Consider the following 27133-nt stretch of genomic DNA (forward strand, 5'->3'; position numbering starts at 1 on the left):
GATTAAAAAATTTTTTTTGAATATTTCTGTCAAAAAAAAATCTAGAAGATTTTAAAGAAATTTTGTTACTTTATAGAATTTCACCAAATATTATGAAAAATTCAAGTCTTTTTAAAATAATCTTAGGACTTTTAGAAGTTGGGAAGGAATCAAGAAATATTTGTTAAATTTTCGAAAATGTTTCACAATTTTCAAATATTTATAATTTATTTAAAACGTCTTATATTCCTGAAAATATTTTTTACAGGCTCGAATTTTTCTCAAAAATTTCAAATATCATTAAAAAAATTTGTTTATTCCCTTATAATCTTCTGAATTTTCCAGCAATTTTGAGACCATTTTTTTTATTCTTTTGAAAACTTTCGAAATCTTTGTAATTTAAAATTAATTTTGAATCTCTTCAATTCTGCTAAATATTTCTTGGAATTACTCAATTTTTTATTGTTTTTATTTTGTAAACTTACCAATTTGAAACACTTTGCTTCAAACTCTTCTAATGCTTGAAAACCTTTTTTAATTTTTTGTTAAAGTTCATTTTTGGAAATAAAAAATTATTACAAATTGTGATACGAATATAAGGACAATTGTTTTTTTAATCTTGTCAGAACTTCTAAACCTTCTAATCTCTTAAAATTATTTAAATTTTTTCTGTAAAATTAAAAAAAAACTGCCCTTTATTTTTCCTAGGAACCTCAGAAATATATTTTATTTTCGTCAAACTTTACAAGATTCTTAAAAAATCTTTAGAAGTTTTAATTATTTTTGAAACATCTCAAAACTTCTGAATATCTCTTAAACTTACTCAATTCTTTTTTTCTAAAATTATGTAATATGGCAAAATTTCGAAATTTTGCTTGAAAATCTTTTACAGACTTTTTAGAAGTTTTAGGAAATAATTCGAAATGTTTTATGATCTTTTTTCAATTCTCTCCCGAAATTCCTTACAAAAGAATCATTTAAAAATTCCCCACGAATCTTCAGAACTTTTTTTCATTTTCTTGACACCCTGACAAAATTTAGTTTACCTAACAAATTTGTAAATCCTGAAAAATTAAAAATATTGTTTCAAAGTCTTCCATATTCTTTTATCCCAGATTTTGAAATCTTCAATACTTAAATTTATCCCTTTAAAATAAAATCTAAACCATTTCTTCGTAAAGCTTTCATAATTCATAATTATTAAAAAGCTCCTAACTTTTTTATTCGCGATCTTCAGGTTTTCTGAGTTCATTTTTATAACCTGATTTGAACCCCCCGAGCGATACACATCGGCATAATTAATGGAATTAATTCAATAAAAAAAACTCTATTAGAAAAATCCAACGTGTCATTGTTACGATAATTACGTAAATAAAGCGGTTTCTTGAAAAATTTTTAAGATTTTGTAACGGATCTACATGACAAGCCATATAACCGTCAAAGCCACTAGAACATGTGAACAACTTACAACGAATTTGAGAATCTGAGGTTGTTTCCACTGAAGGTCTAAACTGGAAGGCATTGGATCTTTACGATAAAGAAATTCGTTGATCAGCTCTTGGCTAGGAAAGTTCTCAACAAGGAGTGCCTTTTTTCTTATGGATATCTCATTCAACATCAAAACTCTTTTTTCCCTGAAGACAAAATGAAAATGATCATAAAAAATAGTATTGATATTTGAGAATATAGTAGAATATAATTCTTACTTGTAGCCATCGTTGCATTTTGTGAGAGTGCCACAATCTCGACATCCAGATTTTACATGCGCTCTCATTTTTCCCTGGTGGCCACAAGTCGTGCAGATATTAGGATTTGCTAATTCAGCTTCCATCTTCTCGAATCGAGAATCAGTACGCCAACTTTTGATTCTATAAATTAAGATTAATAGTATTATTTTGTCAATATAATAGTTTATATAGAATAATAATTCAGGATCAGGTTGGCGATTCGGCGCACGATTTCAAGTTCCGGTAATTTCCCGGTTTTTCTCGGTTCAGTTTTTTTTTTAATTCATAGCATTTATTCTAAATATTCTCTAGCACAACAGAGTAAAAAATTACAAAATAAATGAATTTTTAAATAAAACAATGAACCTTCAACTGCAACAGTTGAATTTTAAACCAAAAAGACGAATTTTCAACTAAAACTATGAATATTAAACTGAAATAATTTAATTATTAACAAAAAAGATGGATTTTTACACAATAAGATTAATTTTAAAGCACAAAGATTCATTTTATACAAAAAATACCATTTTCCAACAAAATGTATGATTTTTTTAACGAAATAGTTGAATTTTCAATTTAAGAAGACAAATATTCAACCAAATAGTTGAATTTTAAACTAAGAAAAAAATTGTCAACAGAAAAGGGTATAGTTACATTTTTAGTTAAAAAAATTAATTTTCAACTAAAATGATAAATCTTTAACTGGAATAGTTAAGTATAAAACCAAAAAGATGAGTTTTCATCTAAAACAATGAATCTTCAAGTTAAATAGTTGAATTTTCAACAACAAAATTAATTTTTATTTAAAAAAGTAAAATTGTCAACCAGCACTAAAATAATTACTTTTGAAGTTAAAAAAAGCAATGTTTAACTAAAAGAGACGAATTTTTATCTAGAAAAGATAATTTTTCATCCAAAAATTTAATAATTAAATTTTTAGTCAAAGATGACTGCTCATCCAAAAAGATGAATTTTAAAATAAAATAATGCAATATTCAACTGGAATAATAGTCAAATAGCTCATTATTCAAGAAAAGAAAGGAATTTTGAATTAAAATGATGAATCTTCATCTAAAAAATTAATTTTAAAGTTTAACTTTAAACCAAGTAATTTTATTTCCAACCTAAAAGATGAATTTTCAACTGAAATCATATATATTTAACCGGAATACTGGAGTTCTTAATCGAAAAAGAATTTTTAAACAAGAAGATTAACATTAAAAAAAAAACATTTTCTACAAAAAATTGATTTTTTAATAAAAAAAGGGGAATTTCCAACCAAACGTGTAACAGTTAAATTCTCAGCAGAGAAATTAATTATCAACCAAACTGATGAATTGCCAACTAAAATTTTGAATCTTCAACTGGAATTGGTGAATTTTATATCATATATTTTAATCACAAATATTAATTTTCGGAAAAAATAATTTCCCTCAAAGTACATAATTTTTCAAACAGAAAGTTTAAATTTTAAATAAAAAATATAAATTTTCAACCAAATAGTTGAATTATTATCAAAAAAAGATAAATTTTCTACATTTTGAATCTACATTTAAAAAAAGATGAAACCTGAAACAAAAAAAATTAGTTTTTAACAAAAGATTTTAACTCTTAACCGCAAGTAGTTGAATTTTGAACTAAAAAAAGATAAATTCGCAACGAATAATCTAGCAAAATTTTCTATTCTAATTCAGAAAAACTCTATAAACTACTTGAAGGAATGTTTTTTTATTTGGAGGGTGGGGGGGGGGGGGGCTTTTTAAATTGTGACGAATTCTGACTTGGAAGAGGGATTTTTAAACTCCTTTCTTCTAAATTCGAATTATAATTCTTTAAAAAAAATTCTCGTTCCATGTAAAACATTCCCTGTTCCAAGTGAAATTAAATTTCTTTACCGAAATTCCCTCTCCTGAAATAAAAACGATTATTATTTTATTTTAATATTTATTATATTCTGAATTATAATTCTTAAAAAAAAATTCCGTTCCATGTAATAAATACCCTGTTCCAAGTGAAATTAAATTTTTTTACCGAAAGTCCCTGTCCTGAAATTAAAACGATAATTATTTTAGTTTATTATTTATTTTTTATTTATTTTAATATTTATTATATACTTATTTTATTCCGAATTATAATTCTTAAAAAAATTCCCGTTCCATGTAAAAAATTCCCTGTTCCAAGGAAAATTAAATTTCTTTACCGATACTCCCTGTCCTGAAATAAAAACGATACTTATTTTATTTTATTATTTATTCATTTATTTTAATATTTATTATATATTTATTTTATTCTGAATTATTATGCTTAAAAAAATTCCCGTTCTATGTAAAAAATTTCCTGGTCTAAGTGAAATTAAATATCTTTACCGGAACTCCCTGTCCTGAAATAAAAACGATAATTATTTTCTAAAATTGTTTATTCCAAGTCGGATAAATGAGGAGAAAGCGAATAAAACGTAATAAATCCATTTTTTGAACAAAAGTAGAGAAAAAGGATTTTTTCTGTATGTTTGGGCTACTATAAATTCAAAGATCAAACTTAATTCAGCGGAACAAATGCCACAGAGCCAAAAATTGCAGAAAGTTTATCTTATAATGGAAAAAAGTACAACTTCTTTCTCTCATAAAGTATAGTTAAAAATGTACAACATCAAACTCAAGGAACGTTAAATTCTTTAAAGCATATGATAAGCTCTCTCTTCAATGAATAAAAACCGTTCACTTCTTGCATTTTCACGGTAAAACTGTTAAACTTTCTCGGTTAAATTAGGTCCATTAAATGATAGTTGCAAATGAAAAAAAAAGTTTATTAATATTAAGTATTTTAACTTATATTCATAATTTCTTAATGTAATAAAGAGTCTTTGGATGCATGAGAAAAGCTACTAACTAGTGTCAACAAAAATAAGTAGGGCACTCTTAAACAATAATAAAAATAGTAAAGAAATTCGTAACATAATAAATAAACTTATATGCCTTGTAACTGTAGATAAGGTAGAAATAAAATTTTTAAATTGAAAAAATTATTATAATATTGAAAATTTGAACTTTTCTACGATCAAAAGCAAATTCCCAGTTTTTAAATTGAATTTCCGGTCATTTGCCGATTTTCCGATCACGTTGCCACCCTGAGGATTTCTAATATTTCTAATTAAAACTTAATTTTACCTTTCTAATATTTCATCCTCGTTGACGACTTTGAACAACTTCAGAGCTGCTTCCTTGCCAACACCATTCAATCCCTCATCGTAATCACAACCACAAAGTAGAGCAAGTGTTACCATTTTATTTCTTCCTAATCCGAAAAGTCGTTCGATTTTTTCAATGGTATATTCGTCGATACATCCACTAGAGGTCCCGCGATTTCCTTGTGTGCTCGTGCAAAAATTTCGGTACACGACTTTCGCTCCATAGAGAAAACAATCGCTATCTTGACTTATACATCCTTCCACGAGCTGGAATTTTTAGAATTTTAACCAGAGAGGGCTAAATTACTTTTTAAAAGGAAATAGTTATCGATATCGTTAAACCACGAAAAACGTAATTATTGTTACTGGTTTAGTTACTTTTGTGCTTTAAAATATATACAGGGTTTTTTCAGGTAACTGAAGTTTTTTCCCAGATATACCGTTTCAAACATGGAGTAATTCAAATATTTTGTATTTTTTAACACAATCAACTCGGATTATGTACACAGTTTCGCGAGTTTATTATAAATAATTTATTTCCCCAGTATTTAGGAATACAATTATTATGTTTAATTTAGATTTTAGAAAGCTTTGACAAAACGATTATTAAATAGTTAACTAATACTAACAATATAATTACTTATTTATTAAATTTGTCTCTAAAGTTCATAAATTAATTAATTTTCAACTAAAAAAGATCAATTTTCAAATAAAAAATTAAATTTTAAACTAGAAAAGATAAATTTTCAACCGAAGTGATGATTTATTGACTAAAATAAGGAATCTCTAACTATAAATATTATATAAATATTTTTATTTACAACCCAAAAAATACATTTTCAACCAAAATGATTAATAATTAATTAATTAATTTTCAATAAAAAATGGAATATTTAAATCTTCAGTCAAAAAATGAACAAAAAAGTTAGATAAATTGGATAACTTTCAACCAAGAATGAAATAGATAAATTTTCAGTGAAAAAAATTAATTTTCTTCCAAAAAAGCAATGATATTTTCAAATTAAATTATAACTCTTTAACTGTAATAGATGAATTTTAAACCAAAGAGAAGAGTTTAAAAAGAAAAATAGTTTAACTTTCAACCAAGTAATTTTATTTTCAACCAAAAAGGTGATTTTTAAAATTAAAACATGAATACTTAACTTCAATACTTGAATTTTCAACAAAAAAAGGTGAATTTTTAATGAACAAAATTAATTTTTTTATCAAAAAAGGCGATTTTCCAATCAAATACATCCATTTTAATTAAAAATAAAACAATTTTTAACAAAAAATATAACAGTTAAATGCTCAGTTAAAAAAGTAATTTTCAGTCAAGATGACGAATGTTCAGCTAAATGATGAATCTTCAACTGAAATAGTTTAATTTTAAAGAAAAAAGATGAATTTTCAACCAAAAAGGGAAATTTTCAAACAAGTAGATTATTTTTCAAATAAGAAGATTAATTTCCTAGCAAAAAAGAAATTTTTTAAACAAAATACATTTTCAACGAAACAATTGAAGTTTCAAGTAGAGAAAATAAATTTACAAACCAATAATTGAATTTTGAACTAAAAAATATAGTTTTTCGACCAAAAATGGAATAGTCCAATTTTCATTAAAAAAACAATTTTTTCCTAACTTTCCAACAAACTGTTGAATTTTCAAGCAAAACAATGAATTTTCAATCAAAAAGATTAATTTTCTACCGAAAGAACTAATTTTCAACAATATACATGAATTTTTGACCAGATAATTGCATTTTTTACTAAAAGCGATCTTTTTCAACCGAAAGTAGAATAGTGTTAAATTTTCAGTTGGAAAAAATTAATGTTGAAAGAAAAGAAAAAAACGAATTTTCAACAAAATATTCATATATAGCCAAATATTCATATAAAGCTACTTATACAGATGAAGAATCTTTTTTATTCAACTTTATATTCCAATTAAAAACAAATAAAGAACGCTCGCAAAAAGTTCCTGACTTTAAAAAAACCCTGATATTTCCCGGTTTTCCAGACATAAGAATTCTCTGATATTTCCAGGTTTTCAGGTAGGATAGACACCCTGTATATATAATATTAAGAAAAATAAATTATTCTTATTAAAATGATAATCATATAATCATAATTATTAAAAATCCAAAGTAAATTTTGTAGGAATTAATGTAAAAAGAAAACAAACTACAAAAGAACGATTTAATTTAGCTCACTTATAATCTTATATGGAACTACACTAAAATAGCGATTCTGCACAAATAAACTTTACACAGTTGACGTCTGTGAATTCCTTTGCTATTTTTAAAATGGCTTAAAATTTCATTGAAATCCATGAAAATCCTTTGGAATCTTTTGAAATCTATTAAAATTTGTAGAAATCCCTTAAAATCTTTTAAATAGAAACTCTTTGCAATCCCTTGCAATTTGTAAAAACCATTCAATGTTTCAAATATTTGGAGGTCCAATACATCCCTTCGTTAAAACTGGTGACATTTCTTCATATTTTTGAAATTTCACAGTACACTTTGGGGTTCCCTCAAAATTTGGTAAATCTCTCGAGATACTTAGGAATTTTTAAAAATAGTTTAGAATACTTAAAATCCTTTGAAATTTTTGTAATTCCTTCATACCCCTTAAAATGGTTGAAATCTGAAGAAATTCCTAGATATCTTTGCAATAGTTAGAAATCGGTAGAAATAATTTAAAATCACTTGAAAATAAAATAAATAAATTTTATTTCCAAAATTTCTCTAGAAATCATTTGAAATCCCTTGAAATTGGTAAAATCCCCTGAAATCTTTGAAATAATTGGAGGCAATTAATTCCTCCCTTAAAACTGGCAAAAATTGTTTGAACTTCTTGAAATCTTATCAAATACTTTAACGTCCCTCAGAATTTTTGAAATCTCTAGAGATTCTTCAGAATCTTTTAAAATAACTTAAAATTATTTAAATCATTTGAAAATATTTCCATTCGTTTATATCCCTTAAAATAGTTGATGTCCACACAAAAAAAATTGGATAACATTTAATTTATTCCCTAAAGCTCTCTACAAATTAATTGCAAAAGATTAAAATCCCTTGAAATCTTCGGAAATCGCACAAATTTATTAAAATGAGTAGAAGTGATAATAAATAATTTAAAATTTATTGAATTTAAATAAAATCAAACTCATTCATTAATATTTTTTACAACAACAAACCATTCAAATCCTTAAAAATCTTTCGAGATTCAATCAAATGCTTTAAATCTGGTAAAATACCTTTGACTGCCTTAAAACCTCTTGACAAATTTTTAATTGCTAGAAATTTCATTCTATAGAATTAAGTTATACAGAAATCCCATAAAATCTTCATAACTTCACACAAATTCTTTGAAGCCCCTGCAAATGTCGACACCCCTTAAAACCCGTTTAAATTAAATTTATTCCTTAAAGTTCTTTAGAAATCCGTGAAAATCCCTTAAAATTGATAAAATCACCTAAAATCTTTGAAATACTTAGAGGGCCTAAGTCCCTTAAATCTGGTGAAATTCCTGAAAATCTTTGGAAATACTACAAAATGCTTTGAAATCCCTTGAAATTTTAAAAGTATTTTTACATATTCTCGAAAGCATTAAAATATTGAACTTGTTGAAATCCGTTCATGTATTTAAAATATTGTAACTATTGTAAAATCCTGCGTTGAAAAAATACATAATTCGTTTGTAGTTTTTGTATTTTGTGAATCAATTCTTTTCATAATTTAATATTATTTATTTCTACGCTGATTTTACTATAATTAATTAATCAACTATAGTTACTGTCACTGAAAAAATGTAACTAATTCATTAATTAATTACAAAAGTAACTTCGTTACCACTGTCGTCACCATAAAAATGAACTATTTTCAGTTAGTAGTTTCAAAAAACTAGTTGTTTCTGTTCACTGTGTCCGAAACTCAAATGTAACTACGAAATTATTAAAAAATAATAATACGAAGAAGAATATAGCGATCAAATTTGGACAACACTTTAATTGAAAAATTTTATTTTTTAATTTTTTCACTTATATTGAGACATTTAAGGCATTTAAGACTCTTTAAAGACAAAAAAATAATGAAAAATAGTTTTTTTTTAATGTGAGTAGTAACATTTAAAAGTGTATTTTTCAAATTTCATCGTCCCATTTTTTGTTTTTATAAAGAAGAAAAAAAATCATTTTAATTTCAAATAAATTTGTTAGTGTTTTCGTAAATATCTGTTATTGTTATTTACCCCTTCTGCATTTAAATAAGCGCACATTGCTTCAGCTTCCCCGTGTCCACGAACGCAAGTTATTCCCATGTATTTCAACATCTCTTCGCATTCTTTGAGAATTCTGTTTAAGTGACCCCTTCCTCCTTTTCTGTTGGTTTTCTTTTCTGAAGGACCATTTCGAATTTCGTTCCTTTTAGCTATCGTGTTGTGCTTCAAACTGGGGGCTGTTCCTTCCAACACGAAAACCGGAGATATTTCGTGCATAAGCAGGAATGCGGTTCGGAAAAAGAGATTCCTGCAAATATTTTGAACAAAAAATGAATCCTTTAGAATGATTGAAAATTAATTGATTGAAAAACGTGAATAGTACAAAATTAAAATTATTGTATTTTTAAGCTCTTCAATATATCATTTTTAAATCATTTGTACGTTTTTAATTTCAAATTCTTCAAATCGAAAAAAAACCTCTATTTTCAAAATAAATTGGTTAAAGTGGTTAAACCTACGATAATGTGAAGCGACTTCATAGAACTAAATTCGCGAAGTAGAAAAATCTAGTAAGAATAATGGTGGCGATGCTAGTGCTTTTAAGAATATGTTTAGGTATTGATAGTGGTGCTAGCCTCTTATTTTTTAAATTTTGTATAGGTTTGAAGTTCACAGAAAAATAAATAATTTTGTTGATTATTTTTAGAACAATTGAGAAAACTGGACCTTACAGGTATAATAATATTATAATATTATATTTACCAATCGATTATACTACGTATTCACATTAAACTAAAATTCTTCTGTTGAAAATTCAACAATTATATTAAACATTCATCCTTTTTGGTTAAAAATTCAACTATTTTTGTTGAAAAACTAACTTTCTTGTTGAAAATTCATATATTTGTGTTGAAAAGTCAGCTGTTTTATAGGAAATGCAACATTTGTTTTTTCTTTCTTGTTTGGAAAATTTTTCTGCAGTGAAAGTTCAACATTTTTATTAAAAAGTCATCTCTTTTGGTAGAAATTTCATCTCTTTGGTTGTAAATTATTATCTTTTTCTTCAGCTAAAATTTTTTTTTACTGAAAATTATACTGTTTAATTTTTAGTTGAAAATTCATCGTTTTGCTTAACAATTTAATTATGTTATTGAAAACTCAATAATTTTGTAAAAAAATAATCTTTTTTTTGGTTCATAATTTTAATGGTTTTTAATTATTAGGGCTTTTGATAGAAAATTGTTTACTCCTGAACAGTTGATGTAAAGAAGAGGGCCTCTAATGTTTAAATCTTAAAGTTTAATTTTAAGTGTTGTGACTTCATAGTCGGTCTAGCGTCCAGTAATAAAAGATTCTTTCTTTTTTAAGCTGTAAAATTTTGAATAATTTAAATTAGAAGCCAATAATTTTGAATTTAGCCAGCAAGGATATAATTTCGATAATTTAAAAATTCATTTTTTCAACTGAATTTATTTATACGACAACTGACGTAACGCTAATGGTTGAAACTTTTTAAGCGTCTTAATTTGATTTTCTCAAAATTTGAAACTTTTCATAAAGTATAACTAAACATTTGCATTGAAAATATTTTATAACTCGAATCGTATAAATTTCCGAACGAAAAACCTTCCAAATTAAACGATTACAGAGCAGAAGCCACCTAAACTGACCAGTTTATTTTGAGGTACTCAAAAATTCCTTTTACTACCGCAATTTCAAAAACTAAAAATATACAAGCTTCAGCGAAAAGAAAAAGATTAATTCCTGAATTTTAAACACTTTGTTAATTTAAAATTCTCTACCTAGTAGTTTCCTTTAAATCACTCTTTGAACATTTTCAATTAAAAATTGTTTACAATTATTAAGGCTTTGAATTGGAAATTGTTTATTTCAGAACAATTTATGTGGGGAAGAGACTCTCTAATGTGAAAATCTTACTGTGATTTTAAATGTTCTAAATTTATAGTCGGTCAAGTATTGAAAGGCTTTCTTTTTTTAATTGGACAATTTTGAATGATGTAAATTAGAACTAAATAATTTTTTACTTTGTTAACATGACATTATTCCAATTTTAACATTTTCTATTTTTCAACTATTTGTGTACAAAGAATTTTAATTCAGAATAGTAAAATTTTGAATAATTTAATTTTAAAACTTCGGCCGTAGGATTAGTTTTAAATTAGTTCATCAGGTTCACGCCTAAATTATTTTCAAAAGTGAGGTTATGTTACAGTAGTACCGGTTTAAACCCTATTAAACGATTCTTTCAATAGTAAGTTAAAACCCTGTTCATAAAAAAGGCAATATACACACGTCTATGTTATGCTGCTGATGAAAAAAAAAAGAAAACACCTCACCTAAGGTACATTTTCGGTTGAGCAACATTGTCAGTGACAGATTGAGAATCAACAATCCATCCACTTAAATCGATAGCAATCGCTTTTCCTTGCAGTTCAAACAACGGCCTTCTATCTGACAATGGAGAAATAATGTTCCATAAGTCTTTAACTCCCATTTTTTTGTATTTTAAACCGTCTTAAACGGTTTTAAAATATAAACTGTTTCAAAACTTCATTTAAAAATTGTTTGTTTACATGCAACCGACCAACCGAAAGACGACAACGTTTCCTGACGTTATTTTCAGAAACTAGTTAACTCTTTTTACGCTTCTTACCGACAGTAGAAAATCACATAACCTCAAAAAAATCGACCACCTAGCGGCAGAAAATTTTTCGTCCAGCAGTGGTCAACGTTGATTTCGTTGATTTCACATGTTCCGCAGGTAGTTTTGTAATTTTGAAGTGCACATGTATGCCTACGTGGAAGTTTGTGAATGAGACCGAAAGTCTGTCGTATTCATATTTCATAATTTGTACTCGAATTTCGAAATCGTGCCGGAGAATAATTTCACGTTTTATAAATTAGTAATGGCTGCATCAAGATTTCTGTGGTGTCAATATCAATCTTAAACATGAGTGACACGGTCCGAAAAGTGCAAAATCCGAAAAATCCTCTGCTTTCTGCAGCTGGGCAAGGATTTCCATTTGAAAATTTTGCGGAAAATGCATTGCTTATGCCAGTTACGCCTGCTACACCTGCTGTACTTAGCGATGGTGAGTTTATTTTGAGAAAATAGGTTAGGGTGTGGCTCTGCAATAATTTTGTGAAAGGTGTGAAAGTTTCATTGTGCAATTTTTGAGACAAGTATTCGTTACAGAAAACGATTCAATAAACATTCTGATAATAGCGATATAGTTGATAAGAGAGCTCAAGTACTTTTTCCACGTCGTACGCAAAACAAAACATCTGGAAAGTTTGGGATTCTGTACGGTCGGTATTGCAGTGTTAGTGACCTTTAAAGTTTAAAAAACATTAATTTTTCCTAAAAATGGTCTTTAATTTTCTACGTTTTTTTTGTATTTGCTCTTTCAGACACATTTTCAAATAATACTCTCTGGTTTAGAATGATTAAAAATAATTTCTTTATTAAATAAATTATAATTATAATTTAAAGTGGATGCAGAATCAATGTAAATATAAAAATTAGAAAATGTTAAGTTCCTTATCTTAGGGTAATAATAATAATAGGGATTCAAACGAAATTAAGGAGCATTTTTTAATATTTACCAATTATTTCGTCGAGTTAAAAATAATTTGACTAAAAACTAAGCTTGATCTGAAAAACTATTAAAAGATAATGAGACTACAAAGAAATAATGTCAAAATGGCATGTTAATCATATATTTTACAGAAAAGAAACGTAACGAAAATTTTCGCTACCTTCGCTTTTTTCTTTCTTTCGACATAAAATTTTGAAGTAACACAATTTTGACATTGTGCCTCCGTCGCTAAATTATTTTTTTATTAATTTCTTATACAGCACAGTTTTCAAGTAAATTACGTTAAATTTACATAAATTTATTGTAAAATATTATAAAATGCCATCTAATTTAGTTCGGATCCCTCGGCAATTATATTATGTTTGTAGAAATTTGTAGTATTTGTAAAAACATCAAAAATCATTTAATTAAATTATTCATATATTTACAAATATTATAGATGTAGAGTTAATATGAAAAAATCAAAAACTAGTTCTCTCTGGTCTTGGTGCAGGAGGCCTGGATCCATATCTTTGTGTGTAAGGCAAATCGCGACTTCTTCTTGTTTTAATACAATAGGCAATTAGCAAAATAATCGTCATTATCAGGAGTATTAAAAACAAAACTCCAACTACGACGGCAGCAATTTCCCCATCTGATAGGTTGTACCATTCTGCAAATTTTTTTGAGTTTAGTAAAATTAATCGAATTAAATATTTGTAATTACGGGAAAGCCGGAAAACTTTAAATAACATATTTAGGGCAGCCACTGGATCGGGAAACCGGGAATTTGCTTATACCGATTTTCAACTTTGTCTTAATGTTAAGTTCAATTGTTAAATAATTCCGTTTACGATGTGTAATTCTAAAATCTTTTACTTTTAAAATTTTCAATTTTGGATCTTCATTTTCAGGCGTACATTTTTGATGCAAAGAATTAAAAACTGCTGTTTTTTCCCATTGGATGATTATTAATGTTTCAAAACGTTATTTGCCAATAGCGACCCGTTTAGGAATGAATCGACTTTTCTTCGAACAAAATTCATTATGCATTGAAATGTTTATTTAATAAATTTGTATGTAAAATTAGGCGAATAACATTCTGAACACTCGTTTTTAATATAAAATTAACTTTTGAATTTCCAAAAATTGAACTGAATTTTCAATCGTTATATTTTTAGCAGTTGAAAATTCGATTTTTAATTTTCTTCAATTTTTAATTGTTGTAAACTAAATTGTTTATATTGTGTGACAAATTTAATATTTATATATTTTTAAACAAGAATTTAATAAACATTCCAGTCCATAAAATAGTTAATAAGTATATTTTTTCGGTAACGGGGTGCCATTGACAAATAACGTTCTGGAAAATTAATAGTTATCGAATTGACTCAGATGGGGAATTTATATGATTTAAAAATGTCCTAATTCTGATTATCTCTTTATTGAAAAATTAAAAGCGTTTGAAATTGAAATTTTCTAATAAAAAACGTCTTAAGTTTATTAATTGAACAAAAATCCATTTTACCAGATAATTCTGAATTTTTTCAAAACTAAAAAATTTACCGATTTTAAAGTTAAAAATTGAACTGTTACAATTCAGAAGCCTTAATAGTTAAACAAATGGAAACGTCTCACTGAAATTTTTTTCAATTTTAGATCAATTTCAAAACAGTAGATTCATAATTAAACGTTTTTATTCAATTGCCAGACCTATGTAAATATTGTTTCCGTCTAAAATATTCCATTTAAAACACCTTTAATTTGAAATGTTTTAATTAAAAAAAGAACAATTTGTTTATATTTATAAATATTTCACTGTTCATTTAAAAGGAGAAATTATAAATGAAATATTAAAAACTGTACAATTTGAAACTGAATTGTTTGAATTAGTCTTGAATCGTTGAAATTTCAGTGTTAATTTAATTTTTGAATGTTAAAATTCTAATTTTTTCCATTTTTAATTTGTTATAAAAATTATTGAATTTCGATGTGTAAAAAACAATTGACAATTTTAAATTTAAAATGACATAAAATAACAATAATTTAACTAAAAAATTCTCAATTTTTCAAATTAGTGCATAGGAAATGATAGTGTGGATTTACACTTTTTAACCAGAAGTCTTTGAACTGGTTGAGTTTAAAAAGTTAAAATATGAATCTTTGCAGGTTAGCGGCATTTAATTTAAAATTGTTAAAAGTCTCCATTTCATACGTGTAAGTTATTAAGCGTTTGAATAAAAACAATTTCTGATTTTAAATTCTGAAGGTTAAAATTCAAAATAGTTCCACGTTTACTGTTTTAATTAGAATTTCAGCATTGATTACTTCAAATGAAACATTTTCAGTTTGAATTTTTTAATTGAAATGACCGTGAAAAATGATCGCGAACCGGGAATTTTTTCCTTGATTAAAGCGTCCACCCTGAATATTTCTGATGCAAATGTTTGTCTGTGAATTGAAAGGATGAATACTACAGAAAACTTTCTAGTTACCTGTAACGTCAATCCTTTGATTATTATAATTTCCATACATGTCAACTGCAGATATATCAACAGTTTGATGACAACAGGTTGCATAATAAAAGAATGTGACCGGATTTGTTGTTCCAGTAACGTAATCTGCTTGAGCTGTAATTCCAGATGGAGACGTAGATACTACTTTAAGTCCTGTGTAAAGAAAAAAATAGCTCAGGAGGAAATTCATTAAATGTTTAGATATCTTTGTTTTACTTTACTGAGAAAAAAGAACTACCTGCATCGACATCTTGTACAGTTATGTCTACGCTCCAAATACTCTTTGAACATCGGTCTTCTTTCAAACGTCCGTTGCAGTTGTTGTTGAAGTAGTAACGTATAGTTGGGCTTTTATCATCAGTTTTCTAATCACAATTATTAATTAATGCTGAATTCTTGTTCATTTTTTGGTCAGATTTGGGTAAAAAATGATTTATTATATTTAAAAAATTTAATTCTAGTTTTGAATACTTTACTTACTCTAGAGTTTGTATTTTGGATATATAAATAAGCTGATTTTTCAACAATATCAAATCCGCTAAATCCAAAGACCTGAGCTGTTAGAATTACTGTATTAACAGTGTCTGAAATTCCATTTGGTACCACTAATTCGACCGCAACTTGACTTGTTTGTCCAGGACCAACCACGTTGCAATATCCGTCTCTGGGACTTTGGAATTTAATAAAATTATTAGTTTAAAAAAAATTTAGTTTCATTCTATTTCAAAGAAGACATTTTCCAAAATGAAATACTTACACCGAGGGATATAATTCCACCGGTCCTAAAGGTGAACCCCTGGCTGTGTAACAAATCTTCGTTGTTAACATCTGATTGTTTCTAACGTCAAAGGCTATTCTAACTCTTCCGGTACCAGGTCTGATTATCAGTTCACTATCAGGATTCACATCGATAGTAACACTTTTCTTTCGAAGAAAATTGTCAGTCGAATCCTTGGTAAGATCTTCGAGCTCAAAAGCTTCGCTAAATTTCCTTTCTTCTATTTGTGGAGTGTTCATTATTTTCATAAAATTATTGGGATTACTTTCTGCATTTAAGTAATCTATTTCGGACATGGCGATTCTTGAATTCAGGTTTGTTGCTTCAGATAATTCTCTGGTGTCGCGCTCCTTTGATGGCATAAAAATGTCTTGGGACGATTGTTTCTAAAATAGATTACAAAATAAGGTTTTAACTTCGTTTGGTAGAGTCTGTTTTTGATATCCTTTCAAAAATGTATTTTATCTTAAAGTGTTTTATTTTTTGCTGATATTTGCTTTTACTTTTATTATATCAGATCGATCGGAGATATGTATTCCCAAAAATATTACCTTGTTTGCGTTTAGTGTTTTCCAATTAAGTGCTTGGTTTTCCATATTTTCAGAATTATCGTCGATTCTATCAGATATCGACGGATTATCAACTACTTTCTGGAAGGGGAATTTTCAAATAAAATTTCAAATAACTTGTCGTGAAACTTCTCTGTCCAAACCATTTGCAGATTTTACTCACCTGATTGACTTTACGTTGTTGCACAAGCTCATCCTTTCTCAATTCTGAAAAAGACATTAAAATTGTAAATTATCCTTGACTTCTAAAGAGATTTTTTTCTTTTGAATATTTTTTGTTCTCCTGAATAATTTCAAATGTAGACACATATTTTAGAGGAAAGGACTCATAAGAAATTTAAAATCGTTTTTTTTTACTGGAATCTTTCACTCAAGAACAGGTTTAAGGCAATATGGTACACAAGGGATTGGTTGGGGTCGGTAAAAATAAAAAAACTAAGCAAGTTATGGGCAGTGGTAAAATGTCACATCATAAAGAATGAGATTTTGAAATTATTTCCATCAAGAGTAATTAATCATTTTCAGATTTAAATGAGTATCAAGAGAACTAAAATAAGGAGAGTTTCAGAATATTCTGGGGAGGGGAGGATTTTTGAAAATATTTTGTTTTAGCCTTCGTTAGAATGTAGCGAATTGCAGTACGTCATCTTTGTGAGCATAGCAGTGGCCAAAGGGCAATTCTACTTCGCATAACAAGACGTGTTCGTTCAGTGGGCCAAGAGCCAAGATCTCGCCAGTTACTTGTCGGTTTTCGTTCAATGAAGAACTTCCCGCGTTCCGAATAATCAAATAAATGTTTCAGAATCATAAATTCTTTGTTTAACGCGATTGACAGTTGAGCGTGAACTACATTATCTTCGAAACTTCGCAAAATGCTGGATGAAAGAGTGTAACGTTCTTTTACGAGTACTTTATTTTGTATAACTTAAAAAAAGTATTAAGAACCTAATTTCAAATCTACCCAGTACTTTTGCAAACTTCAAAAGTTTTAGATTCGAAGAATTATTTTTTGTAGTATATTGTGTTCAAACACAGAACAAGAAAACGAAGAAAAGAAAGCGAACAAATTAAGAAACAGAAAATAAACAAAACGAAATCTAATCAAAGAGAACCTTTAGTGAAAATAATTTGATACAAATTAATTGATGCAATTTGTCAGAAGACATATCTGCTGACATTGTAAGAAGCATCCAGTTATATATTTAAAAAATATATCTGTTTTCATTTTGTCATGTTTAATTATTGGTAACATTTCGTAACAAAAATTACTCTTTAGCAATAACATAATGGATTTCTCGAATCTAAATGGGATTAATTTTCTGTGTTGGACAAGATCTGAATCATTTTTAAAAATCTTGAATGCTTTGCCATTAGTCTATCAAATTTGGCTGCTACTTAAAATATTTATGAAAATGTAAATGAAGGATGTTACGACATAACCATGCAAGTGTCTTTTTTTCAAAACACGTTTTAATGGCTGAAAATGCCCTGAAATTCGACCGCACGTTGTACTGTACAAAAATTAATTTTTACATTATTTAAACATGTATTAGATCATTTTTTGTTTCACCAAATTTGTTATATTTATATAGTATGAGTATAAATTCTATACCATGTAGTTGTTTATTTATACTACGTATAGACATTATGTTAGTTTCTTAGCTCAATAGGATATTTTAAAACAAATTGTTCACACAAAAATTGTTTAATTAATTTTTAAAAATATTTTATGTTGAAAAATTATTTTTTACGCTATTAGATTTCCAGTGATTTAAGACAACATAATTTCTTTAAAAATTCTGACAATTTGAAAAAATGGTCATTTTTCATTTTTGAGCCTTTTATTTGTCTCGTAACATATTTCTGGCCTTTCACTTGAAAAGTATTAACATTTTTCAACATTTTGTGTATAGATCTATAGAGTTCTATCAGCTTGGAATGATTTTCAATTAAAAAGAAATTAATTATACAAACATAATTTTTTTTTATATTAATTATTCTGGAGTTCATTAAGGTCTGATTAATAAATCTGTATTTTTTATGGATTTGTACAATGAAAATTGTAATCACAAAAAGCAGTAAAATTCCCCAATTTTTCAAGGTTCTTACAAAAAATATGTAAGCTGATTTTCTATTATCTGTAGCAATCCTCTCAAGCATTAAAAAATCGCAAGGAAATCGGGGGAGAAAATTTTGGAGCTTGTTTTAAATAAACATTTAATTATTAAAGAATTAAAAGTAAAGCATAGTTACAATTTTATTGCGGCAACTAAGTTACCGATTTACGATTGTAAAAGGCCGTTAACTTCGACCGTTAAATAGCAGAACTACACTTTCGCGAATGAGAATTTAAAGTGGTTTTGCAATAAAGACATGGCACTATAAAATTTTATTCTTCCGGAAATTAGTTTTTCGTAATTAACGAAGGGGCCTATTTTGTACTTTATTGGGAAAAGCATTTTACGTACCAAAATCAGAATTAGATTTCCAACTACCTTCTTTTTTCTTTTGTTATCTATTTACTTCTAATGAGCCGGAAAGAAGGTAGTTGGAAATATAATTTTTCATTGTGAGCTTTTTTGTCTTTTAATTCTGGTTCATAAAATGGTTTATTTGAAAGTAGATTTCATTTCGATCTTAAAGAAAATTTAAAAGATATGTATCTATGTTTTGTTTAAATATTGATTAAAGGTCGTTTTTGAATTAGTAATTTTAACAAATATGTCGATTTTTGGGTTGTTACTCTTCCTATTTGAAAAATGTAATAATCTGAATAGATTGGCTCAGAATAAAATACAAAAAAGTTACTTATCAATTTTCTAATTATCAATTTTTGATGTTCTTTCAACTTTGGAAATTGGGCCTGGATTTTACAATAAAACTTACCTTTGCTGGATTCATCTCCGTCGAAACCAGTTTTGTCTTCTCTTTTTGAATCATTGATCTTTGTTGCTATCATAAAACGATAATTTGAACCTTCCACTGGTGTGAGCTTCAGACACCACCCGCCTGATGGAGGGTTGCGCGCATTCAGTCGTACCCCCATAGTTTCTGACATGCGCGTCAAGGAAAGCATCAGATCTGGTGTATCCATCGTTTTATTCCAACCCAATGGTGTTTCTTGGTCAGCTAGAAAGTAAATAATCATTTATTTTTAATAACTCAAATTCTAAATTCCTTCATCTCTCTAAATTCCACATTCTTCCGGAGAGATCCAAGTCTTCAAAGTGTCATAACTACGTTTTAATGCTTTACGTTCTGCAGCGTTTCAGTTTGATTATTAACGTGTCATTAAGCGATTTTTTTATATTATAAATAATAAATTATAGATAAAATAAATGAAACTTCAATACAATTGTGTAATTTTTAATACAAGTATGTGAAACTTTAATACAATTATATGAAACTTATACAATCTATTTTGAAGTTCTATGTATTTTTTCTAAAATTGAGTATTGCTATACGAAAAATTCTTTCAATGACACGTTATTCCCAAAATTAAAACGCAGAGGATGAAAAAAGAGTTATGAAACATTATAAACTTGGATCTCTTAGTGTAGAGAAATGTACAAATGTAGAAATGTATAGGTAACTTGAAATTAAAGCGGTAGGATGACGTGTCATTTTGCCCATGGTCATGTGTTTTTATTATTATTGAAAATCAACTGTCATTGTGCAAAACTGCTTTCAGACACTGAATCCTTTCGTGAAAATGGAACAAGTGATAGATCGATACTCCGAATCCTCTTTATAATTTAAAAAGAGGTAGGAGTTGTGTGCATTTCAATATCTCATGGAAAAAGATTATGTGTACTCAATTACGTAAGTCTAAAAACAAGCCGATGTTTTAGCATTTTTTTATCTCCAAGTGAGTCAATGGTGTGCTCGGTAAATAAGAATCGAGAAAAGGTACCATATTCTTGAAATCTAATTTAGCTTTATGGGAAATAAAATTAGGAAATAGAGTTGATTGTTCGTTTCTAAGAGCATTCATTGAAATATTCATGGTGTTTTTAAATTTTGAAAACTAGAAAGAAGGAAGCTTTGTTCCTATTGTTTCGAAATTTAACCTTCTCTAGGCCACTTTATTTTTATTTGGTCTATTCGAATTATTTTTGTATTATTAGACAAATTATTTTTCAGTCAAGGTAGAAAATCAACCGTTCTTGTAATTTCGTTCATTTTTATTCTTTGGCGAAGTGACATCATTTGGGGAAGGCTTGATGAATTTTCGGATTTCCATTACTCACCGATTTCGTAAAAAAATTATCTCATAATTTATGGTTTCACAGGTGTCATTATATTGAGGATCTAGAGAAGTGAACTTAGATTTGTTATGTTATTATTTCAAGTATCTGATCCAGAAAAGAACTGGGTTTTAATTTCAAAAATAAACAAATAAAATATAATTTCTATAAAAAATGTCAATTCCGACACGATAAGAACGCGTGGATTTTCTTCAGCATTTGCCAGATTCTCATTTAAATATATCTACGTATGTGCAGTCGATAGAATTATATATAGACACAGACTATTTCGTATAACGTTGTATTTGAAGGAAATCGTATCAATGCAATGATTATAATATAATTCTGTTCATAGAATTTGAATTGCGTATATAAATTTGTATCGATTGTTTAAAATTAGAAACAGTTGACTGAATATTTATTGTATTTAATATATTTTTTTAATGAAGTGACATATTGTTAGTCAAATTTCTTGAAAATTTCGATTACCTGTTGGAATTTCCAGGTCGATTTTTGAGATATTTCCCAAAATGATGATGCTTAGTCTTTCTACAGAATTTTTCACGTGGAACTTAGTTTCTGTATTCTCCGAATCATGTTTCTGCACGAGTATGTCCTATAAAAAAATGTAATTATATTTCAGTAAATGTTTTGAATGAAAAGTAATCAAAGTTTTTTTTTTAGTTTTGAACGTTACTAAGTGCTCTGTAGTTTTTCTATGCTTGAATTCATTAGTTTTAAAGACTAAAATTTCAAAAAAAGTTTATAGTTCTTCATTTGAAATTCTTTAGCATTCTTTTTTTTATTTTCAAGTTGTACAATTGAGAGAGTTTCTTTTTATCGCTTTTTTTTTATTTTCAACCTTTCTTATTAAAACGTGTTTGATTTTCTGGGGAAATGTTTGTTATATTTTTCAAATTTTCCAATTCACAGTTGCACAATTTTAAGCACCAACAATTTTAAATTGTACTTTACAGTGCTCAGTATTTCTAAAGCTGCAATTCAAAGTGGTTGAATTTGAAACTTTTACCATGAACTTGTGCATTATTGAAGGTTTATTAAAATTATTCAAATAAATATTTCTTAATTTCGTATGGTTGATTTCAATGGAATAAATCGTCAAAATGGAATTTAGATATTTTAGAAAAGAAATGGGTACATTCTTTAAAAAATGTAGTCACATTAAGTCGACACTGGCTCCTTAATAAATAAACAAAAAACAACTTGGCTCTCTTGAGTTATCGGTTGTGAAATTAATCAAAGTGATTTGTGGATTCGTACGTCATTCGTTTGACCGCCTAGAAAAATGAGTCTGATCGAGTTGGCAATAGAAAACAAGCACTCTTGCAATTCGACAAGGGTCTTCTCTTTCTTGCACAACCTTTCTGGGAATTAAGCTTATCGTTTGTTTACGCGAGTAGAAATGAATTTATTTATATATTTTTTATTATAAGTTAGAAAACAAAATGAAATTTGCTTTCCGTCAATCAAATAATACTTACATTAGATTTATCAGATTTTCCGGCAGTGTTTGCGAGGCTTTTAAAGCTTGGATATAGGTCTTCGATAAACTTCTTTTCTTCTTTGTTCAAAGAACTTTCTCTAGTTTTAGGAATGTCGCAATCCACAACGAGGTAAAGCTGAAAGATAATAAATTGTAGGTGTGAATTATTTCTTCTTTGAACTACTTTTGATTATGAAATTGAGTTAGCTCTTCTATTCTATTCAGGAATATTTGGTTTTTCCACTACCTCGCATCTTTTCTCGGTTAGTGCTGAGTTCGTCGATGATTGCTCTTTTTTTTTAACATGTTGTGGTGTTGGAATATTGTCAACGATGGGAGTTGAGACACTGGCTGAAAATTTATTTTGAAGATTAGAACTTTTAGGCATCTATACATTGAAAATAACTTAATGTGTTGTGAATTTGAAAGATCAGAAATTTTATATTCTTATCATAGCGTATTTCTTGTAAGAAAGGCGTTAAAAGTCTTAAGATCAATGAGTAGTTAATAGTTGTAAAACAAATTTTTTGGCTGTGGATAATTGATAATAATTTGTAATGCCTTGACAACTAATAGGTAAACAAAGGTATGCTTGGTGCCTAGACTGACTCTGAAGAGGTACTAAAAATAGAGGTAGTGTTGTAGAAAGGAAAGCCCAGATCGTAAAATAAGTTAAAACAATGAAACTTTTAATAAAAGGTTAGAAAAGAAAATTTTATAATATTTAAAAAATATATAAAACTGACTAATCTGTGGCTTATTTTGTTCTAATTTAGATTTTAGGAAAGTATTATCAGTTATATAGATATAATATTCCCAAGTTTCTTGACAAAATTCAAAAAGATTTCTAAAAGTTTCAGATATGTCGCAAAAGAATCTGTAAAATTTCGAAGGACATTTTTTTATTTAACATTATTTTACCAAATTTTATGACAAAAATTCGAGTCAGTTTAAAATACATTTAGTCTTTTAAAAGTTTGCAAGAAATTTAAAGATATTTTATACATTTTATGGGAATCTTTCAAAGCTTTAAAATATGTTTAACCTCTTAAAACTTCTAAAATTCCTAAATATCTTTTAAACTGACTCGTATTATTCCCAAATATTTGAATAATATTTGAAAATTACAAAAATGGCCTCCATCTAGATTTTTTTTTGGCATTTTAAAATATCCGATATTGCAAAATTACCAATACAGAGAAATTCTCTAATTATGAAATTTCCTAGTCCAATCGATAAAAAAGTGGTTGACTAATTAAATAATAAGAAGGCAAATACAGTGCTTTCATTTGATGACAATATTTTATACTTTATTATTTATTTATCGTTTAATCAATTCTAAAATTGTTTAGATTCGGGATCTTTCATATTCGGTAATATTATAAACTCTTAAGAATTTTACAATTTGTGAATTTTAAATTGTCGAAATATAATTAATTTTTGGATTTTTCTATTTGGAATAGTTTCTTTTTCGGGAAGTTTACAGCGTCGAAAATACTATTTACCTTTCAATCGTCCTATTTTTAAATATGTTTTGAAATCCTTTTAAAAATCTCTTTAAAAAACATTTAAAAATGAAAATTATTTTAAAAAATTCCTAGGAATGTTAATAAAATTTGTTATGCTCTTAAAACCTTTCAAAGTTATTAAAAAGCTTCTAATTTTTTGGTTCGAAATTAGCAAAAATCTATGCAAAATTAAAAGAGGTGCGAGCCTTAGAACCTTCCAGATTCTTCTCTGACAACTCTGAAAATATCTTCAGCAATCTTTTTAAATATTCTTTTAAAATAAATTTAAAAAATAAAAATAATTTTAAATTTGTTTAGGAATCTTAATTTTTTTAATCTTTTCGAAACTAAAATATTTCAAAAGATTCTAATTTTTTGTTCTAAATCTGCAAAAATCTTTGAATTTCAAATGTTTTGAAATATTTTCAAAATTTCAAAATGTTTAAAAAGTTCTTTTTTTTTTGAAATATTTAAAAATCTACATTTTGTTAAAAATTTTTAAAACCTCAGGAAATAACAAACTGAAAGCGGCCACTAAAAATTATATTCACGCAATGTCGCAAAAGCGGTGAGTAATTGGAAATGACGCGTTTTCCAATATTAGAATATTGCATTTCCAAAAAAACTTCGTTATCTTCAAAGGAAGCTGACCCACCCGACTCAGAGAGCAGATAAGAAAATTAATTCCTAACATTAAAACTCAATGCCACTATCTTGGCAAAGTGGAAGGCTATTTGTTATATTTATGTTATTTACAGATACATATGAAGAGAGTGATTATTAACGTCATATTATGATAGTGTAACAGCCTTATGTGAATGACATTTACGTCAATTATATTGAACCGAGCACCCGAAGTAATCAAACATTTATGCTCAAGTAGATTTTTCATAATATGTTTATCTTTTGCAAAATGCAACACTTCTTTCTGAGGCTATCAGGGTTTTTAATGTTATTGTAGAATTATTCTCTTTTTTCTAGTTGGTTCAAAATGTTTACCCTATAGTTAGGAACTTTATAATCTTATGGAGTAATCTGAGAATTCTATTTTTTATTATCGTAAAAACTCTTTTAGCTTTTTTATCGATCAGATATTCTGCTATTGTATCGTTTTACCTGTCTTGTTCTCTCCATTGGAAAATGTCCAAACGAGATTCAAAAGGCGATAGGTTCCTTCTTCTGACATCTTCGTAGTTTTTCTCTCGACACAGGACCTTAATTAGAACATATGATTTTTGATGAATTAAAATTGGAATTTTTTATCTTAGTAAACTTTGAGGGAAGAAACTAGAATATTATTTAGAATGATTTATTTTGCTATTTTTTTTATATTTTAGGATTTTCTTTTCTTTCAAATACAAAAATTTTGCAGATTGTTTTTTTCCTAAAGTTATTGTTGATAATTAAATTGATATATTTATTTTAAAGTCTGACGCAAAATAGGAATTATTCAAATTGTGTTTTCATTATGCCCAGATGAGGTTTTTGTTCCAAAACTTCATTCGTATATAGAGTAATTTATTTACGATGTACCGGCTGCTCAAAATAGAAAGTTGTTAAAACAAAACCGAGGAAGGTATTGAAACTAAAACGTCGTAAACGTCAGAAAATTAAAAGTCAAAGTCTGATATTGATTTGAAGCTCAAATCTATTTGCACTTTAAAATTAATAATTTAAAGTAAGAGGGAATTAGATTTTGAAATTCTGTAAATTTTTTCAAATTTTTCTTAGTTCAAAAAAAGTATACTTAGAAGAAAAAATATTGAATCTCGTATTTAGTTTTAAATTAAGTTTTTTAGGGTATATTTTAAATGGTTAAATTATCAAGGCTTCAAATTTGAAATTAAAGTATATTCTAGGATTATTCATAAGTATTCCATTTTAAATATTTCCCATTCAAAATGGTTAATTATAATGGTTTTTAATTTATAAAATTGTCAATGTTTACGCGAGATTGCCAAAAAGTTGAAAATTTTAGATAACAAGATTTTGGAAAATAAAAAATTTCAAAACCGCCTATAATATTTTTTTAAAATGAATAGTAATCCAAGATAGTATGAATAGATAAAACTTAAAGAGTTTAACGGATGCATTTGCAATGGATATAAATTTTATATGTAGCTAAAGATCGCGTGTCAGGACATCCGACTACCATAAAACAAACAAAAGGATCCAAAATATGCATCGCCACTAGAAATATTTAAAAATATGGAGAAAATGACTATTTTCATGTTTTATTTGATTTTGTTTTTATTGTTTTAACGAATTCTCTCATTTTATAGTATGATACATTAATATAGAGCGTTCCCGGATATTTGATAAAAAATGTAATGCAAAAAGAGTGAACATTATTAAATTTTATTTACAATCGACTCAATATAAGTGATATCTGTGAATTTCAAAGATTTAAAAAATGTTCTTATTATATTGCAATTTTTGATTTTCATTTTATAGGTTGAAACAGTTGTATGACAAGATAATATGTGTACTTTTCTAATTCTTAAACGATCTTGTCTACAATTTAGAAATTGGCAGCGGTTTAAAATGTAAATTATTTCATTGTGAAATTTTTATTAAAAAATGTTTAATTCCCAATTATTCCATTTTTAATTTCAAAAAGTTCGATCTAATACGCTTTCAATCACAACTTTTGAATTGTACCTAAAATTTTGAACGACTCCCATTAGAATTTGTCGAATTTTGTCGTATTGGAATCTGAAATTATTCAGCGTTCAACTGTTTTAATTTAAAAGTATAATTTTAAGCATTTTTTTAATAATCAAATTTTTAAACTTTCCATGAAAAATTGTACAATTTGAAGCACTGTTAGTAAATGTTATTGAGTAAGTTATTGAATTAGGATACATGAAATTAAAAGTCTCCGGTTTGGAATAATTCAATCAGAAAATATTTTGTAATGAAATATTTCAATAATTAAAGTCAGAAGAAAATTAAACGTTTATTTTTTAAGGTAAAAAAAGACACAAACCTCGTGCATTTTATGTTCCCCACGAAGAATTCACTAAGTTCTTGAACACCAGAATCTTGATCAGCAAGTGAATCAAATCTAGATAATTTCTTAACAGACACATCTCTCTTATTTCTATAATTTTGCAAGAAAGGAATTTGCTCATCGGAAAATGTTCTCAAACCCCAATAGTCCGTTTCATCAACAGGCGCATTTTCACCCTGAAGAGTGGACACTGTCACGCACAAACCGAAGAAAAACCAATTTACTATTCGAACCAACATCGCGAACCTTTCTTGAAAACCGAACTGACTGATTGTAGGTGAT

The 27133-nt window shown here is 27.3% G+C and overlaps 2 protein-coding genes across 6 annotated transcripts in view; one reads left to right on the plus strand and one right to left on the minus strand.

Annotated features, from left to right (window-relative positions):
* The window catches only part of LOC117168267 (flap endonuclease GEN-like), a 30474-nt gene extending 3342 nt beyond the window's left edge, over positions 1 to 27132 (minus strand). The window contains exons 1-13 of one of the 3 annotated variants that reach the window (XM_033353777.1): positions 26828 to 27132; positions 24955 to 25052; positions 22578 to 22681; positions 22329 to 22466; positions 21316 to 21442; positions 19466 to 19708; positions 16743 to 16786; positions 16562 to 16660; positions 15990 to 16396; positions 15713 to 15902; positions 15471 to 15597; positions 15212 to 15385; positions 9219 to 9424 (exon numbers count right to left, since the gene is read on the minus strand). In XM_033353777.1, coding sequence (XP_033209668.1) covers positions 9342 to 9424; positions 15212 to 15385; positions 15471 to 15597; positions 15713 to 15902; positions 15990 to 16396; positions 16562 to 16660; positions 16743 to 16786; positions 19466 to 19708; positions 21316 to 21442; positions 22329 to 22466; positions 22578 to 22681; positions 24955 to 25052; positions 26828 to 27090 — 2097 coding nt within the window. In that variant the 5' untranslated portion in view covers positions 27091 to 27132 and the 3' untranslated portion in view covers positions 9219 to 9341. Of the gene's footprint in view, positions 1 to 1447; positions 1614 to 1685; positions 1848 to 4873; positions 5161 to 9147; positions 9425 to 11474; positions 11720 to 12681; positions 13390 to 15211; positions 15386 to 15470; positions 15598 to 15712; positions 15903 to 15989; positions 16397 to 16561; positions 16661 to 16742; positions 16787 to 19465; positions 19709 to 21315; positions 21443 to 22328; positions 22467 to 22577; positions 22682 to 24954; positions 25053 to 26827 lie in introns of those variants that run through there. The other 2 variants (XM_033353776.1, XM_033353775.1) reach the window with 2 other exon arrangements.
* Positions 11930 to 27133, plus strand: part of LOC117168265 (SEC23-interacting protein) — a 47801-nt gene continuing 32597 nt past the window's right edge. For 2 of the 3 annotated variants that reach the window (XM_033353770.1, XM_033353772.1), the window contains exon 1: positions 11930 to 12230. In XM_033353770.1, the coding sequence (XP_033209661.1) occupies positions 12089 to 12230 (142 nt within the window). In that variant the 5' untranslated portion in view covers positions 11930 to 12088. Of the gene's footprint in view, positions 12231 to 17308; positions 17469 to 27133 lie in introns of those variants that run through there. The other variant, XM_033353773.1, reaches the window with a different exon arrangement.

Source organism: Belonocnema kinseyi, chromosome 2 (genome assembly GCF_010883055.1).
Source record: "Belonocnema kinseyi isolate 2016_QV_RU_SX_M_011 chromosome 2, B_treatae_v1, whole genome shotgun sequence".
Lineage (NCBI taxonomy): Eukaryota > Metazoa > Arthropoda > Insecta > Hymenoptera > Cynipidae > Belonocnema > Belonocnema kinseyi.